At 47.1% G+C, this 19,258-nt stretch overlaps 1 protein-coding gene and 1 pseudogene across 1 annotated transcript in view; one reads left to right on the forward strand and one right to left on the reverse strand.

Annotated features, from left to right (window-relative positions):
* The window catches only part of SLC35F3 (solute carrier family 35 member F3), a 127,859-nt gene that overhangs the window by 12,040 nt on the left and 96,561 nt on the right, over positions 1 to 19,258 (reverse strand). Inside the window, exon 3 of the mRNA XM_018042637.1 lies at positions 5,686 to 5,905. Within this exon, the coding sequence (XP_017898126.1) occupies positions 5,686 to 5,905 (220 nt within the window). The remainder of the gene's footprint in view (positions 1 to 5,685; positions 5,906 to 19,258) is intronic.
* The window catches only part of LOC102173363, a 60,951-nt pseudogene continuing 52,169 nt past the window's right edge, over positions 10,477 to 19,258 (forward strand).

Here is a 19,258-nt window from a genome sequence, read left to right on the forward strand (position 1 = left end):
TTCACCTCTGAAGCCATTGCCATTTCTACTCTGATATCTGAAGTGAGGTTTCGTGCAGGGATGAACCATGTTGTGTTTAGGTTGGTGAAAGGCACTGTGTCAGGGCTCAGCAGTTTGAGCTGTAGTGCATTCCCCAGGCAGTGTAAAGACACACGCGCCCTCACACAGGAGCCCCTGAGAGGGCAGGTGGTCATCCTTTCTTGGAGAAGTGCCAGCCCTGCTCTGTCTACCAGCTCTTCCTGGTTTCCTGCTTCACTTTTTATCACTCATCATCACGGAATGCGTGTGTTTTACATTCAAATGCTACATGTACTGTGTACGGCTCTTCATTGAGAAAGAAGAGGAACAGGAAGAGTAAGGGACCTTCCCCCCCAGGAGAACGGGGATAAGTGAAAGCAGGCAGGGCAGGCTTTGCTCCAGAGGGCCTGCACAGTACAAAAATGCAGCACAGGGCAGCTGGACCTGGCTAGGCAGCTGGGTGAACAGAGAACCAACTAGAAAACGAAGGAAATGGGGTGGGCGGGGAAGAACACAGCTCCACTCCAGGTGACATGGCACATCTCCAAAGGCACCTGAGTCTTTCCAAACATAAAGATGAAATTTAAGGAAGTGAAGGGGAACCAGGGTTATTCTTCTCTGAAGATCTAGAGGGCGGATTTCGGACCTCCTCATTCTCCTTTCTCTATTGATCAAATCATAAAGAGCTAAAAGCTTCCGTCTGAGCTGTGCTGTGCAGAAGAGCTGAGGGGAGGGGCAAGAAATAGAGAGCGTGGGTGGCCGCTGGCTTCCCGGTCAACATTTGCCAAGTCCAGACCAGCGAGCTCATTCTGGCAGATGGCACTGCGGACAGTGCTCACCCCGCAGCTGCTCACATCCAGAGCCTCTCCTCTTGGAGGTCCTCTCCATGAGTCACAGGTTTAAGCAACTCGATTCCAGGGCATACTGTCTGGGCATCGGCAGCTCCCTGGGACTCCCGACCCTGAACCTGGGCTCTGACCTCCATGCCAGAGGGGAAGCTGGTGGTTTCCCTTGTGTCTGATATCCCTGAAAGCAGAGCGGAATTGAAACATACACTACGGATCTCAGAGGAAGACCTGAGCATCCTTCCCCAAGCCTGAAATTCCTTTGACGATGCCAGATCTCTTTAAAAAAAAAATAAGCGTGGAGTTCACACTTTATACTCTGAAATATCTGGCTTTTGGTTTACATGTGGAAATGTTTCCCAGCCTATTTCCTGTTGTAAGAGGAACTCTCCAATAAGGCTGGTCCCACGTGTTCTGTGGTTTCACATAGTCCTCATTTTCTAGATCCCAGACTCCCGGGGGAGAATGCTGAGTCTCAGGATGGAATAAAGTGGATAGCCCTAGTTCCCCTCACCCCTGCTTTCTCACCTTCTCCTGTTGCATCCCCAGTGTGTCACACTGAACAAAGACTTGGGGATCCAGACAAATGGCTGACAGTGGCTTGAGACCAAGAGGAGGGGAACCGCCATCTCTACTCTGGGAAAAATGAGCCGGAGAAGAGGAAGAAGCATGGACGTGGGAGACCCCGAGGCCAGCATGTTACCGTTTAGCCTCTGGATGATGGTCTTGCCTGTGTGGTTATAGCCTGCCCCACCCCCAGGGCTCTGGATTCAGGGCTCCAGCAGCTCCCTGATGCGCCCGTACCCCCCACGGGCACACTGCTCCCCCTCAGACGTCAGGCCGAGGAAAGGGGCACCACGGGAGGCACGAGGCAGGAGGCTGCAAGCCTCTCAGACCAGCACTGCTTGCCACTCCCCTAGAAAGGTGATGGGCTGCGTGCCCTCTGCCAAGCAGAGCCTCGTTCGTGATGGGTTTTAGATTTGTACAGTTTGGAGAAGTTTAAAAAAGGGAAAGGACAGGTTAATTTTTACGGATATTTCCCTCAGCCCTTTCCCTCCCAAGTCCTGCACTGCCCTCACCAATGCCAAGAGAGTCTGGAGGAATTAGCGGACCCTCTAGCTCACCCCGCTTGTTTCAGAGGCTGGAAAGGCATCTGGGCCCTGAGCCCCCCACCTCACGCTCCCCCACACTCTGTGTGCCCTGTGCCCTTCCCCAGCTGTGCTCGGGTGGTGGGGGACAGCCTCCCCAACAGAAGGTGGAGTCGAGGTCAGCACTAGGGGTTACCATTCAGGGCTGGCACTGAACCAAAGGCTGCAAGGGGGTGAATTATGGAAAACATCAGCTGGGGTCAGACTGAGGCGGGGCTTGCTCTTGAAAAAGGTCCAGGCTCCCCAGGACCATGCTGCTGGGGTTTGAGGCCACTCGGATGATCCCTTAGCTGCCCTCCTTGCTGCTTCTCCACTCCTCCTGGTTTGCACGCTCTAGCTGGAGTGGGTGGTTCTGAACAGCTGAGAATGCCATCTGCCCTCCCCTCTGAGATGCGGACTGGGGGTGGCATGGCCTTTATCCAGCTGCTGCCACAGCTGGGTGGCCTCTGGCTTAGCAGGGGCCATCTCTCCTTCTCCAGAATTCTACTTGCTCTCATTCTCTCGCTGCTTTTGCTGCCCCCAGCTGCCTTCCTAAGTGTCTGTCCGCCTCTGACATTATCATGCAAAGAAGTGGGCTGGTCCATCAGACTCCTCTACTTGAGAAGGAATAAGAAGAATAACAACAGTGAGAGAAGATAACATTTATGGGGTTTCCTGTGTCAGGCATGCATCACTTTATTTTATTCTTACAACTGTTCTATAAGATGAGTCCTAACGTTCTATTTTATTTTTTGGCCTCACCCCATGCATGTGGGTTCCTAGGACCCTGACCAGGGATTGAACTTGTACCCCCTGCGTTGGAAGGGTGGAGTCTTAACCACCAGACTGCCAAGGAAGTCGCCAACAACTGTATTTTAAAATGAGGTCATTGAGGCTCAGAGACATTAAGTAACTAGCTTAACATGCAACAGCTTATGAGAGTGGACCCAAACCCTTGTCCCTCAACTCTGGGATTTACCACCTCCTTGTTGCGTTATGACCCCCCGAGCCTGGAAAGCCAGGACACATGTGAAAAGCAGAGTCAGTGGGTGACATGGGGGCCAGATTGGGCTCCTCTCAAACACTAGCCTCTGACGCCATGTGTGGCCACAACCTCCCCAGCATTTGAAGACAAACATTTGCTCTTCCTGGTCTGTCCACCTGACGCAGACCTGCTGCTGTTTTCCAGGAACCACAAACTCTTGTGATCTCAGTCATGGCCTTAATAATGCAGGCCCTCTATGTGGCCTGCTCCACAAACATCTGTCCTCTGTGTCTGCGTGACTCTCAGGCCAGTGTGCTCAGCCATCAGGATGGAAATGAGTGTCAGTTCCCTTCAGTCTCTGGCAATGAACCAGCAGGTGGTGGGCAGCTAACCTAGCAGTCTGAGAGGAGTCTCAGAGAAGCGTGCGTGTTCGGCCTCATCCTGGGCTCAGATCTCCATCTGTTTCCCCAGGGTGACCCCTGTCACTCTGCCCAGCTGCTGGCACCTTACATATTGTTTTTCAAGCTCTCTGAACTCCTGATGATAAGAGGGTGCCCCACCTTGACTTGGAGTGGGACGATCTTAGAGGACACGTCACTTCTAGGAGGGGTGATGATTATCAGAGAGACTTAGGACTGCATGGTGCTTTACAGGTTGGTAAATTCCATCCCCAACACCGGCTCCTGGATCTTTATTTTAGTGCTGGCCTCGGGCCGAAGGCCTCGGTATGAAAATCTGCTCTGTCTGCAGTGGTCAGTGCAGACCAAGCCAGTGGCCAGGATGGCAGGACTGAATCACGGCTCAGGGATGTGAGGGGGATCTTGCATGGCAATGAGAGAGAGATCTGGGTGTGTCACTCTGCTCTCTGTGAGTCAGCATTTTCACACCTCCTTCTCTTAACCTCAAAAACGTTTTCTTCCGCACGATGCACAATGAACCTTGCAGCATCTTTCCCCAGTAATGTTCCCATCCAGAATCTGCCTTGGACTTTTAGAGCCATGCCCCGAGAGTACTCCGCCAGGCATTTTTCTTGGCTCTTGGCCTCAAAAGAAAGCCACCATGGGCCCCAGCATATCTGAGCCTTCAGTATCCAGTCAGGCAGGCTGTTGGACAGATTGCTGCTGGCTGTACCTCTTGTGGAGATGTATTCTATAGTTTATTTGCTCAAAGCTTTTCTGGGTGGTAGCACAGTGAGCTGAGTTCTTATTCCAAAATTAACACGAAGCCTCAAAACAAATTTTCCCCCTACTGCAAGCTAAAAATACAACTCAGCAGTTGACTCACGTCCCCACTGCTGTTTGAGTAACGAGGTGGGCGTGAAGCCACCCTGAAGGTGATGTCATTGTTCCCAGGACAGTGAGCCAAGGACACAAGTAGAGAGCCTGGAATCTGCCCCTTTGCTGGGTGCCAGCGGGGTTCCCTCTAATGGGACTGCTGTCCAAAAAGACTCAGCTTCCTGGCCTTCCTATATGTTCTGAGGGTGCAGGAAGGAGTAAGCGATGCATTCTGACTAGCAGAGATCTAGCCTGCTCAAATCCTTTCTGTCCCTGTTTGCGACAAAGTGATAGTGCGGCAGTGGTAGCTTCTGGCCACCAGAGGGCGACAAGCAGAAGGCAACAGGATTCTGTCCCAAGGCCTGCCTGCTCAGTTCCTTAGTCGTGTCTGACTGCAACCCCATGGACTGTAGCCTGCCAGGCTCCTCTATCCATGGAATTGTCCAGACAAGAATACTGGAGTGGGTTGCCATTTTCCAAGGCTAAATGTCGTCTGTTCCTTACATCTTGGGTGGACTCCTCTATCTGTAGGCTCATGTTTGATAGCACACTTATCATATTTCACAAAATTGTTCTAAAATATGACTAGCTAAGTTTGACTCTATTTTAAGGGAATTTACTCAGTCTCAGAGGTGACAACAAGAGGTAATTCAGGGCGTATCATTTCATTCTCCCTTCCTCTGGGGTTGAAGCAAGTGAAACTGTCCCTCCAAACTTTGAACTGAGCTTTAGTGGGTCTTAAGTGTGTTCAGAATTTGAACTGGGCTTCCCTGGTGGCTCAGCTGGTAAAGAATCCACCTGCAATGCAGGAGACCTGGGTTCGATCCCTGGGTTGGGAAGATCCCCTGGAGAAAGGCATGGCAACCCATTCCAGTATCCTTGCCTGGAGAATCCCCATGGACAGAGGAGCCTGGCGGGCTACAGTCCATGGGGTCGCAAAGAGTCAGACACGACTAAGCAACTTTCACTTTCTAAGTGTGTCTGGCCCACTCAGGCATTGAATGCACTGTCCATATAAATGGCCCACCAAGAGGGCATGTCCACGTGGATGAGGACATTTAGTTTTAGATATCAGTGTTATGGCAGTGTTAGCTGAGGGCTCTGGGCTGCAGGGACTGTGAGAGGCAGGCTGAATACATCACCCCTTCCCTAAGGGGGGACCCCAACTGGCACACACTTTAGGGAATGCTTGTTGAAATGCTTGAAATGAAAGGTGCTTTAATGAACGCTTGTCTAGAATGGTTCGCAAGCAAGAAGGTTTGCAAAGCACCCCAAGAGCCTGGCCCTTGGCTGGGCTCCTTTTCTGCTGCAAATCAGAAGGAGAGTGGTTAGCAGCTTAGGCTGAACGGTCCAGCACATGGAGTTAAGCAAGCCGATGGGCAGGTTTTGGCTGGCATGACTGAGTGAGGGAGGAAGACAGAGAATAAGGAACTTACCCTCACTCCCATGAACCTGTCCCTGAGAACGATCCATGAGAGCAAGAACACAAAAGCTTTGTTGCAGCAGAACAATACGGAGACATCCGTAGTGTTTATTTTCTTTATTGCATGTAAGTACAGGTAGTTTGTGAGAGTCCAAAGAACACCAAAGGGTGCTGCCTTGGTAAAAAACACCTTCAAAGTCAAGCCATTGTCTCCAAAAAATCGACAGCACTCCCTAAAACAAGGAAAGAGAGGCAGTGTTATTATCTTCTTGGGTTGAGACAGATCATTTTTATCCCCCTCTACCCAGTTTTTTTCTGTTTGTTTGTTTTTAGCAGATGCAGGAAGGGGTGGAGTCCTTTTATTCATTATTATATTTTAGCAACATCTTTCTACCAAAGCCCTTCAATCTAGTCCATTGAAGAAAGCACTGCACGAGGCTCTCAGCACAGCGATTGGCCACTGTGGATTAGTCCTTTGGTCCGTGTTGGGTATGGAATGGTTGGTTTCAGAGAAAGTCATGGTGGGTGCATTTGATCTGAAGGAACCCCAATTCCACGGTGACCTCCTAAGGGATTCTGCTACTTGGTTAGTAAAGGAAGGAAGTCTCTAGACCAGGAAGTCTCCAAGCCTTTCTTCTCAGGGGCCTGGACACTCAAAGAGAACCCCCAAAACATATTTTTTAAAATTTGCCTCCAAATGAAGTTGTCTCTGGGATCAGGCAGTGGCATTCATTTCTTGGGCACATCTAATACATTTTGACTATTTTATCAGTGGTGTTAACTACATTTTCTCCATGAGGGCCTTTTCAGCTGGTCATTTCACATGTGGAAGGTCCTGTCCCCACATCATCTGAGAGGTGATCACAAGAAGGATGAGCAGATCCAAGAGCTCAGCGGCTTAAGAGAGAAGGAGCTGAGGAAACACCTGCAGACAAACGTTTTCCAACATCACCTTTCCAGAATCTAGGGGAAGGATCACTGGTATTTGAAAAACTGCTTGAGAAAAAGAAAGCCAACCTTGCTCAGGCAGAAGAGGATGGAGGGGAGGAGGCGGCGGCGGGGAGGTGGGGTGGGCAGAGGGTGTGAACAGAGGACTAAGTGGCTGGCTCTGCAGACAGCTGCCCGCTGCCCTGCCCAGGAGCGGAAAGCATCGTTCTGCTGGGCTGGATGAGCCAGCCAAGGAAAGGGACGTGAGAGGACATGCTGCCATAGCCGTCACAGCCCAAGCTCACAGCAGGGCCCAGTGTGGCCCAGACACCAGCAAGTGAGCAGGGGAAAAAAGATGGAACTAGAACAAGTCAAATACACCAAGGTGGAGAACAGCCACAGCCCAAGCCGCTATTAATAACATGAAAATGCCACAATCAAGGAGAACAATGAAAACAAGTCAAAGGGGATTGGCTGCAATTGCAAATTTAATTTGATCGTTCTTTCCATCAATCTAAAATGCAACTTGCCTTTGTTCACTACATCCATAGAAGAAACGGAAAACTCATCGCTGTTTGCTGAACTCTATGCTGCTTCTAAACCAGCAACAGGAAAAACAGTCAAATCACTAAATTTACCAAGAAACTGATTCAACTGAATTGACTCCATTTTGGCTTTCTATAAACGGAACTTTCATCTAACTGACTTGATATTTCTGTTTGCCCTTTAATTTTCATACAATAGTTCAGTTGCACTTTTCATGCACTTTTCTCCAGCCCCTATTTGCAAAAGAGTCTTCCTCCTTTCCAGAGAAGAGCAAGGAAAGATAAGAAGGCCTTCTTCAATGAACAATGCAAAGAAATAGAAGAAAACAACAGAATGGGAAAGACTAGAGATCTCTTCAAGAAAATTAGAGATACCAAGGGAATATTCCACGCAAGAATGGGTACGATACAGAGCAGAAATGGTAAGGACCTAACAGAGGCAGAAGAGGTTAAGAAGAGATGGCAGGAATACACAGAACTATACAAAAAAGATCTTAATAACCCAGAGAACTATGATGGTGTGGTCACTCACCTAGAGCCAGCCAGACATTCTGGAGTTCAAAGTCAAGTGGGCCTTAGGAAACATCACTACAGACAAAGCCAGTGGAGGTGATGGTAATTCCAGCTGAGCTATTTCAAATCCTAAAAGATGATGCGTTAAAGTGCTGCACTTAATATGCCAGCAAATTTGGAAAACTTAGCAGTGACCACAGGACTGGAAAAGTCAGTTGTCATTCCAATTCCAAAGAAAGGCAGTGACAAAGAATGTTCAAATTACTGGACAATTGTGCTCATTTCACATGCTAGTAAGGTTATGCTCAAAATCCTTCAAGCTAGCCTTCAGCAGAATATGAAAAGAGAACTTCCAGATGTACAAGCTGGGTTTAGAAAAGGCAGAGAAACCAGAGATCAAATTGCCAACATCCATTGGATTACACAGAAAGCAAGGGAATTTCAGGAAAACATCTGCTTCATTCATTATGCTAAAGCCTTTGACTGTGTGGATCATAATAAACTGTGGAAAATTTTTAAAGAGATGGGAATACCAGACCACCTTACCTGTCTCTTGAGAAATGTGTATGCAGGTCAAGAAGCAACAGTTAGAACCAGACATGGAACAACAGACTGGTTCCAAATTGGGAAAGGAGTATGTCAAGGCTGTATCAGTTCAGTTCAGTCACTCAGTTGTGTCCGACTCTTTGTGACCCCATGAATCACAGCACACCAGGCCTCCCTGTCCATCACCAACTCCCGGAGTTCACACAAACTCATGTCCATCGAGTCGGTGATGCCATCCAGCCATCTCATCCTCTGTTGTCCCCTTCTCCTCCTGCCCCTAATCCCTCCCAGCATCAATGTCTTTTCCAAAGTCAGCTCTTCACATGAGGTGGCTAGAGTGTTGGAGTTTCAGCTTCAGCATCAGTCCTTTCAATGAACACCCAGGACTGATCTCCTTTAGGATGGACTGGTTGGATCTCCTTGCAGTTCCAGGGACTCTCAAGAGTCTTCTCCAACACCACAGTTCAAAAGCATCAATTCTTTGGTGCTCAGCTTTCTTCACAGTCCAACTCTCACATCCATACATGACCACTGGAAAAACCATAGCCTTGACTAGACGGACCTTTGTTGGCAAAGTAATGTCTCTGCTTTTTAATTTGCTGTCTAGGTTGGTCATAACTTTCCTTCTAAGGAGTAGGCGTCTTTTAATTTCATGGCTGCAATCACCATCTGAAGTGATTTTGGAGCCCCCCAAAATAAAGTCTGACACTGTTTCCACTGTTTCCCCATCTATTTCCCATGAAGTGATGGGACCAGATGCTATGATCTTAGTTTTCTGAATGTTGAGCTTTAAGCCAACTTTTTCACTCTCCTCTTTCACTTTCATCAAGAGGCTTTTTAGTTCCTCTTCACTTTCTGCCATAAGTGAGGTTATTTCTGCATATCTGAGGTTATTGAGATTTCTCCCATATTGTCACCCTATTTATTTAACTTATATGCAGAATACATTATGCGAAATGCTGGACTGGATAAAGCACAAGTTGGATCAAGATTGCTGGGAGAAATATCAAACACTTCAGATATGCAGATGACACCACCCTTATGGCAGAAAGTGAACAGGAACTAAAGAGCCTCTTGATAAGAGTGAAAGAGGAGAGTTAAAAAGCTGGCTTAAAACTCATCATTCAAAAAACTAAGATCATGGCATCCAGTCCCATCACTTCATGAAAAAATAAAAGGGGAAAAAATGGAATCAGTGACAGATTTTATTTTCTTGGGCTCCAAAATCACTGCAGACGGTGACTGCAGCCATGAAATTAAAAGACCTTTGTTTCTTGAAAGGAAAGCTATGACAAAAAGCAAAGACATCACTCTGCTGACAAAGATCTATATAATCAAAACTATGGGTTTTCCAGTAGTCTTGAACCAATGTGAGTGTTGGACCATGAAGGAGGCTGAGCACCAAAGAATTGATGCTTTTGAACTGAGGTGCTGGAGAAGACTCTTGAGGGTCCCTTGCACTGCAAGGAGATAAACCAGTCAATTCTAAAGGAAATCAACCCTGAAGATTCATTGGAAGGATTGATGCTGAAGCTGAAGCACCAGTACTTTGGCTACCTGATGCAAAGAGTTGAGTCATTGAAAAAGACTCTGATGTGAGAAAGACTGAAGGCAAAAGGAGAAGAGGGCGGCAGAGGATGAGATGGGTTAGAGAGCATCACCAACTCAATGGACATGAATATGAGCAAACTCCAGGAGACAGTGAAGGACAGGGAAGCCTGGTGTGGGGTAGGCATGGGAGTGCATAGAGTTGGACATGACTGAGTGATTGAACAACCACCTCCTTTTTTCGGGGATGGTGACCAGGGGCAGCTTCCTTCATGTTTGTGATCATGAAGGCTCACAAAACAGTGATATCAGTCCCTTGAGTATGATCAGTAGGAAAGACAAGTATTTAATGTCATTAATATCAGTGGGCTTCCCAGGTGCCACACTGGTAACGAATCTGCCTCCTAACACAGGAGATGCAAGAGCTGCTGGTTCGATCCCTGGGTCAGGAAGATCCCCTGGAAGAGGAAATGGCAACCCATCCCAATATTCTCGCCTGGAAATTCTATGGACAGAGGAGCCTGGCGAGATACAGTCCGTGGGGTTGCAAAGAGTTGGATGCAACTGAGCACACACACCTTGAAATTAAACTTAGAGGTTAGCCTTCCAAAGAGAACATAACACAAGGAGGATTTCCAAGTTTCCCTCGACTATTATAAAAAATGATTCATGTTGTGGCAAGGGGCCATACAAAGACAACTCAGATATCTCCTCTCTGAGAATCGATGTTTGGCTCATCTGAAGTGCAATGGCTGTCTCAGTGGCAGATGGGCAACAAGTATGGCCGGGTAATGAACAGTGCAGGTTGCCGATCGGAAGTAGGGAGGAGAGAAGGCCCAGATGGCGCGTTGGTAAAGAATCTGCCTGCTAGTGCCAGAGGTGCAAGAGATGCCGGTTCGATCCCTGGGTTGGGAAGATTCCCTGGAGTAGGAAAGAGCAACGCACTCCAGTATTCTTGCCAGGAATATCCCAAGGACAGAGAAGGCTTCTGGGCTACAGTCAATGGAGTTGCAAAGAGTCAGACATGACTAAGCACACACTCAGAGTGCGACTACATCCCAGAGATGGAAAAGGCATGATTTCTAGACCCAGCAGAGCTCTGTTGGCCCTCTGAGGATTCATGGTCGGGGGATTACAGATCACGTAGGTAGATTTTGGTTCTAATGAGCCTAAGATGATTGGTCCCTGAGTCAGTAAAGCTGAGTTGTTTTCAGACTATGTACTAAGCCATGTCAGCTGGCTTGGGTATATGACCCACATACACCCTTGATAGGAAAGGGACCCAAGACAGATGATGAGCACAAATCCATTTCTGCCAAAGACCTCTTCTTGGTACACCAAGAACAGAGGATAGTAGACACTCTCTTGACTGCTTCCACTTGGCTGACACGATAGTCTAACACCATTCATTCCTGGCAGCACAAAGGCCTGAAGCTGGCAAGTTACTCCCTAGAACACCCAAGCCCTTCAGGTCCTACCACCCTGAATCATGTTGGGAAAGATTTCAATGTGTTTGCTTCCAACCCTGCTTGTGTCCATTGTTCTTGGTTGTTTCAAGTGCATAATTCAATTAAATATTTCCTAAATCAATGAAATATGACTGAGAAAAGAAAGTTGTGCTTTTCCTATGAAATTTTTGTTGAGAGCTTCAGGGAACACTTAATAAAAGGAATTCACTAAAATATCACTGCTGAATTAGGTGTAGCTGAAACAACATTCAGAAAACTAAGATCACAGCATCTGGTCCCATCACTTCATGGCAAATAGATGGGGAAACAGTGGCTGACTTCATTTTTTTGGGCTCCAAAATCACTGCAGATGGTGACTTCAGCCAGGAAATTAAAAGATGCTTACTCCTTGGAAGGAAAGTTATGACCAACCTAGACAGCATATAAAAAGCAGAGACATTACTTTGTCAACAAAGGTCTGTCTAGTCAAAGCTATGGTTTTTCCAGTGGTCAGGTATGGATATGAGAGTTGGACTATAAAGAAAGCTGAGTGATGCTTTTGAACTGTGGTGTTGGAGAAGACTCTTGAGAGTCCCTGGGACTGCAAGGAGATCCAACCAGTCCATTCTAAAGGAGATCAGTCCTGGGTATTCATTGGAAGGACTGATGTTAAAGCCAAAACTCCAGTATTTTGGCCATCTGATGTGAAGAGCTGACTCATTGGAAAAGACCCTGATGCTGGGAAAGACTGAAGGTGGGAGGAGAAGGGGACGACAGAGGATGAGATGGCTGGATGGCATCACTGACTCAATGGACATGAGTTTGGCTAAACTCCGGGAGTTGGTGATGGACAGGGAGGCCTGGCGTGCTACAGTCCATGGGGTCGCAAAGAGTTGGACATGACTGAGCGACTGAACTGAACTGAAACATCGTGAAAGATGGGAAAAGCTATAAAAATCTGTAAGTTCTACAGTTACACAATTTTAAAAATACTTATGTTCTTGGTGCTCTTTAAAGAACTCTCACTGGGATAGGTTGGTTTGGTGGGATAAGGATGGCTTATCATTTAGTTCAAATCAATGAGCACCTGTTTATCACTTGTTATAGTCACAACTCTAGACAAGGCACTGTAGCTGATGCAAAACAAGTAAATAGTCCCTCTTTTTGAAAGATTATGGTAAAATTGGGGAGATAAGACTGATTCCTCAAAAGGAAGTAATGCAAGTTTAAATAAAATTACCTATTAAGTAGTGTGGAATATAATAATGCTATAAAATTCCTATCTAGTGGCAAGAGTTGGACTGATTGGAGAAGGTCTAATAAGAGATAAGGTTTTGAGTTGAACCTTGAAGGATAGTTGGCATTCCAGGTGGTTCAGTGATCATGAATCTGCCTATCAAGCAGGAGATGTAGGTTTGATCCCTGGGCCGGGAAGATCCCCTGGATAAGGATTTCCCACTCCAGTATTCTTTCCTGGGAAATCCCATGCATAGAAGAGCCTGGAAGGCTATAGTCCAGGGAGTTGCAAAGAGCTGGACATGACTTAGCAACTGAATAACAACAACAATAAAACTGAAGGATAGTTAGGATTTATACAGGTCGGGTTAGGGAGGCAGTAACATCCTTAGAGAGAGGAGAGAAGAAATTGCATCCACGACACAATAATAAATGGTTATAAAAATGGCAGCAATTTTTCAAAGTAAATATAGAGTAGCCACATTTAAAAAAGTAACAGAAGGGTTAGAATATAAAGTTGATTAATCTCAAGGAGGGGGAGAGAGTGAGAGAGAAAAACAAAGGAAAAAAAAGATAAAATGAGAAGGTCAAGCTGGAAGGTCTAATATTGAACTGAAAAGAACATTAGAAAGAGAAAATGGAAAAAATGAAATGGAGGAAATTACAAAATAAATAATTCAGGAAAGTGTTTTGGAACTATAGGATGTGAGTCTTCATAATGAAAAGGCTGATCAAGTACCAAGCAAAATGAATGAAAAACCATGACAAGGCATATACTCGTGGCAAAAAAGGGATAAAGGTAAGACTTCAGGCTCCCTAAAAAAATAAAACTGGCCAAAGGATGCGCTTAGTTGCTCAGTCGTGTCTGACTCTTTGAGACCCCATGGACTGTAGCCCACCAGGCTCCTCTGTCCATGGAATTTTCTAGGCAAGAGTACTGCAGTGGGTTGCCATTTCCTTCTCCAGGGGATCTTCCAGACCTAGGGATAGAACCAAAGTCTCTTGCGTCTCCTGCACTGGGAGTTGGATTCTTTACCACTGTGCCTCCTGGGAAGCCCATATGCCTGAAACTAATACAGCATTCCAGAATACTGGAGTGGGTAGCTGTTCCCTTCTCCAGGAGATCTTCCCAACCCAGGGATCGAACCCAGGTCTCCCACACTGCAGGTGAATTCTTTACCAGCTGAGCCACAAGGGAAGCCCAAGAAGACTGGAGTGGGTAGCCTATCCCTTCTCTAGAGGAACTTTCCAACCCAGGAATTGAACCGGGGTCTCCTGCATTAAAGGAGGATTCTTTACCAACTGAGCCATCAGGGAAGCCCTGGGGCTAAAGGATAGGAAATCATTATAGCATCAGACATCTCAACAATAAAAACAGAAGCCAGGCAATAGTGGCCTTAACAATTTTTCAAGGAAAATATTTTTCAAGTCAGTTCGAAAATCAGCCAACCGTCCATCCATCAAATATGAGAGTGAAATAGACATATCGTCAGTTAGGCAGTGCTTGAAACACAGTCTCACAAGCTACAGGAGGATGGGTTACATTAAAACCAGGGTGTAAACCAGGCAAGAGGAAGACGGGGCAGCCGGGCACAGGCTCCAACACAGGCAGGACTGGGCACTGGCCCTGGGAGGGCAGACCAGGGAGCCACAGAGGCCCTGGGAGGGCAGACCAGGGAGCCACAGAGGCCCTGGGAGGGCAGACCAGGGAGCCACAGAGGCCCTGGGAGGGCAGACCAGGGAGCCACAGAGGCCCTGGGAGGGCAGACCAGGGAGCCACAGAGGCCCTGGGAGGGCAGACCAGGGAGCCACAGAGGCCCTGGGAGGGCAGACCAGGGAGCCACAGAGGCCCTGGGAGGGCAGACCAGGGAGCCACAGAGGCCCTGGGAGGGCAGACCAGGGAGCCACAGAGGCCCTGGGAGGGCAGACCAGGGAGCCACAGAGGCCCTGGGAGGGCAGACCAGGGAGCCACAGAGGCCCTGGGAGGGCAGACCAGGGAGCCACAGAGGCCCTGGGAGGGGAGGCTCCTCGTTAAATCAGCACAGGGAACACGCTGACAGGTTTTTGAGGTGGTGGAACATTTTCAAGAAATAGCAAGCATTAATGGAAATCAAGGCAAAGGCAACAAAAAGAGGCAAATACTGCTGGCAGGAGAAACGGGAGTTCCTGGTAAAAGGAGACAGTCAATGAGTTAAATGTGTCCACTTATAATTAGTCAAAAACTGGGATAGCATTACGAGAGAACAGACTCAGGTGAAGAGGGGATGGGGTCTAACAGAAATCAGTGCATCTAACTGTCATAAATATCCATAAGAACTGGGCGTGACTGAGAGTGAGCAGGTGTGGACCAGGAGTTGCTATTTTTATGATGCTTCTTTTACTGTTATTTTGCTTTTCCAAGATATGTACATGTATCAGTATTAAGTTGCTAAAAACTAAAAACTGTTTAAAAACACATGAGATGTTGCTGTGGCTGAAGCTGCCACGATGAGTGCCCTGAGACGGCTTTGAGGGGTGCAGTTTGAAAACCATAGATAGAGAGAAAACCTACCCTATTCTTTGACTGAACTCAGAAAATTTAGAGCTCCTAAAAGAGTGCTGAATGAGGATGGGTACTCCTTTACCATCAGGGACGAGATCCTCACGGATGACATAAAGCCTGGTTGAAGGCAGGGCACACGTATCACCTTCGAGAAGGAAGGGGACCAGAATCCCAACATCATCTCAGCTGACATCATCTTCATCATAAAGGAGAAACTGCACCCTTGCTTCCGCAGGGAGAACGGCAGCCTCTTCTTTGTGACGTCCATCTCCTTGAGCAAGGCTCTGACCCACTACTCCATGGAGGTGAAGACCCTAGATGACTCTCTGCTCAACATCCCCACCAGTAACACTGTCCACCCGAAGGACTACAAGAAGGTGCCAGGTAAGGGGATGGTGTTGCCAGAGAACCCCATCAAGAAGGGGGATGTCTTCATTTTCTGCACCAGCCAGTTCCCTACCTGTCTCACACCCCAGCAGAAGGAGATGCTACTCCAGGCATTGCTGACATGGGCTGGGGCCTGGAGCAGGGGAGGTGAAGGCCAGCTGGGCCTGACCAGCTCAGCCTCAGTGTGTGCGGTGGAGCCAGCCCACTGCACAGACATGACATGAGGATGGGATGGCATGGCACTCTTAAACTGACACAATGACGTTTTTGTTGTTGTTCCGTCGCTAAGTCATGCTCGACTCTGCAACCCCATGGACTGCAGCACGCCAGGCCTCTCTGTCCCTTTATATTTAAAGAAATACAGTTTTTTTTTTCTTTTTCTTTTTAAAACAGATGCTGTAACTCAGACAGATTAAGTGATGCTCTCCAGTTCAAGTTTGACTGAACTGCAGCCTGGGCTCACTCCTCAGTGAACACTCCCAAAGACCTCCTTTCTCTTCTGGGTCCTTTCCATCACCATTAAACATGTCTAAGCCTCACCAAGCTTAATGCTAACAAAATGCTCGCCCCCACCCAAAGCAAGAGCAAGCATCTCATCAACCCCTTTTCCTCTCTCCAGCCCCCTTCCAGAGCCAAGCTTTTAGAAGAGTCCTGGCACTCACGTCCCCCATGACCACCTCTCTCACCCTCAGCTCACCCTGATTCAATGTCTGCTCCCACCACTCACCCAAACCCCTGGATCAGTTACCAGCGACTTTCTGTTGTTAAATCCAATAGGCACTTTCAGGTCTGGATCTTACTTTTGGAAACCATCACTGACTGTTCCTCCCTGAAACACCCTTTTTGACTTCCAACTCAGCACACTCCTCTGGGCTTCTTCCCACCTATCCACACCCTCCCAAGGCATCCTTGGTATCTTCCAGGGTTCTCTTCTAGTCCGCTCTCTTATTACCCTGCAAACAATGACTGAGGCAATCTCATCTACAATCAAGGTTTCAAAGGCCAGCCAGTCACTGTCTAGTGAAGAAACTTCTCCAATCTGGTACCATGCTCATTCTGGACACCAGAAACTGAATATTCAGCCTTTCCTAATGAATGCCCATCTTTCCCCCCAATGCTCAATCACCACAGTCAGTTCAGTTCAGTCGCTTAGTCATGTCCGACTCTTTGCAACCCCAAGGACTGCAGCATGCCAGGCCTCCCTGTCCATCACCAACTCCCGGAGCTTGCTCAAACTCATGTCCATCACATCGGTGATGCCATCCAACCATCTCATCCTTGTTATCCCCTTCTTCTTCACCCTTCAATCTTTCCCCAAATCGGGGTCTTTTCAAATGAGTTGGTGCTTCGCATCAGGTGGCCCAAGTATTGGAGTTTCAGCTTCAGCATCAGTCCTTCCAATGAATATTCAGGACTGATTTCCTTTAGGATGGACTGCTTGGATCTTCTTGAAGTCCAAGGGACTCTCAAGAGTCTTCTTTAACACCACAGTTCAAAAGCATCAGTTCTTCGTTGCTCTGTTTTCTTTATAGTCCAACTCTCACATCCATACATGACCACTGGAAAAACCATAGCTTTGACTAGACAGACCATTGTTGGTAAAGTAATGTCTCTGCTTTTTAATGTGCTGTCTAGGTTGGTCAGAGCTTTTCTCCCAAGGAGTAAGCGTCTTTTAATTTCCTGGCTGCAGTCACCATCTGCAGTGATTTTGGAGCCAAAGAAAATAAAGTCTGTCACTGTTCCCACTGTTTCCCCACCTATTTGCCATGAAGTGATGGGACCGGATGCCATGATCTTAGTTTTCTGAATGTTGAGTTTTAAGTCAACTTTTTCACTCTCCACTTTCACTTTCATCATGAGGCTCTTTAGTTCTTCTTCGCTTTCTGCCATGAGGGTGGTGTCATCTGCATATCTGAGGTTATTGATATTTCTCCTGGCAATCTTGATTCCAGCTTTTGCTTCATCCAGTCCAGCATTTCACATGATGTACTCTGCATAGAAGTTAAATAAGCAGGGTGACAATATACAGCCTTGATGTACTCCTTTCTTGGTTTGGAACCCATCTGTTGTCCTATGTTCAATTCTAACTGTTGCTTCTTGACCTGCATACAGATTTCTCAGGAGGCAGGTCAGGTGGTCTGGTATTCCCATATCTTTAAAATTTTTCCACAGTTTATTATGATCCACACAGTCAAAAGCTTTGGTGTAGTCAATAAAGCAAAATTAGATGTTTTTCTGGTTGGCAATTTGATCTGTTGTTCCTCTGCCTTTTCTAAATCCAGCTTGAACATCTGGAAGTTCTCTGTTCACATACTGTTAAAGCCTAGCTTGGAAAATTTTGAGCATTACTTTGCTAGCTTGTGAGATGAGTGTAATTGTATGGTAGTTTTAACATTCTTTGGCATTGCCTTTCTTTGGGATTGGAATGAAAACTGACCTTTTCCAGTCCTGTGGCCACTGCTGAGTTTTCCAAATTTGCTGGCATATTGAGTGCAGCACTTTCACAGCAGCATCTTTCAGGATTTGAAATAGCTCAACTGGAATTCCATCACCTCCACTAGGTTTGTTCATAGTGATGCTTCCTAAGGGCCACTTGACTTCCCATTCCAGGACGTCTGGCTCTAGGTAAGTGACCACACCATCATGGTTATCTAGGTCATAAAGATCTTTTTTGTATAGTTTTTCTGTGTATTCTTGCCCCCACTTCTTAATATCTTCTGCTTCTGTCAGGTCCATACCATTTCTGTCCTTTATTGTGCTCATCTTTGCATGAAATGTTCCCTTGGTATCTCTAAGTTTCTTGAAGAGATCACTAGACTTTTCCATTGTATTGTTTTCATTTATTTCTTTGCATTGATTGCTGAGTAAGGCTTTGTTATCTCTCCTTGCTATTCTTTGGAACTTTGCATTCAAATGGGCATATCTTTTCTTTTCTCCTTTGTCTTTCACTTCTCTTCTTTTCTCAGCTATTTGTAAGGCCTTCTCAGACAACCATTTTGCCTTTTTGCATTTCCTTTTTTGGGGGATGGTCTTGATCCCTGCCTCCTGTACAATGTCACGAACCTGTCCCTAGTTCTTCAGGTACTCTTATCAGATCTAATCCCTTCAATCTGTCACTTCCACTGTATAATCACCACAAAGAAAGTGAACATGAAAGAAAGTGAAGTCGCTCGGTCATGTCTGACTCTTCGCCATCCCAGGGACTGTAGCCTGCCAGGCTCCTCTGTCCATGGGATTCTCCAGGCAAGAATACTGGAATGGGTTGCCATTTCCTTCTCCAGGGGATCTTCCCAACCCAGGGATCGAACCCGGGTCTCCTGCATTGCAGGCAGACACTTTATCCTCTGAGCCACCAGGGAAGGCCAACAGGTACCACAGTTGCTAGACACTTGGGAGTCGCTCTTAACATCTCCTTCTCCCCTTTCACATCTAATTCCTCACCAAGGTTTATTTCTCCTAAGTTTCTTATCGTTGTGACCACACTTGCCTCTGTTCCTTCTCAACTGGACCACGGCTGCCGGGAGCTTCCCTTCACAGTTGCCTCTCCTCCAATTCAACCCATTCCACACTCCACGCTACAATCAGAGAGAGATCCTTCTTTTCCCTCACTTTCATTTAGGATGAGGGCCAAGCTCCCCACAGGCTTACCAGGTCCATCCTGAACTGGCCTCTGCCCATCCCATAGCTTTACCCATCACTTCTCCTTCGCTACTTGGAATTTAAGCCACTTTGAAAACGTTTCGGTCACTTGGCTTCGATGCTCTTTATTCTGCTCTGGGTCTCATTGGATTCTCTATTCCCTCAAAATACTCTTCCTCCTTCTTTAGGTGGTTTCTTTCCAACCACTGGGTATCAGCTCATACATCCTCTTCAATGAAGTGCCTCATGTATGCT

Source organism: Capra hircus, chromosome 28 (assembly GCF_001704415.2).
Source record: "Capra hircus breed San Clemente chromosome 28, ASM170441v1, whole genome shotgun sequence".
Taxonomy (NCBI): domain Eukaryota; kingdom Metazoa; phylum Chordata; class Mammalia; order Artiodactyla; family Bovidae; genus Capra; species Capra hircus.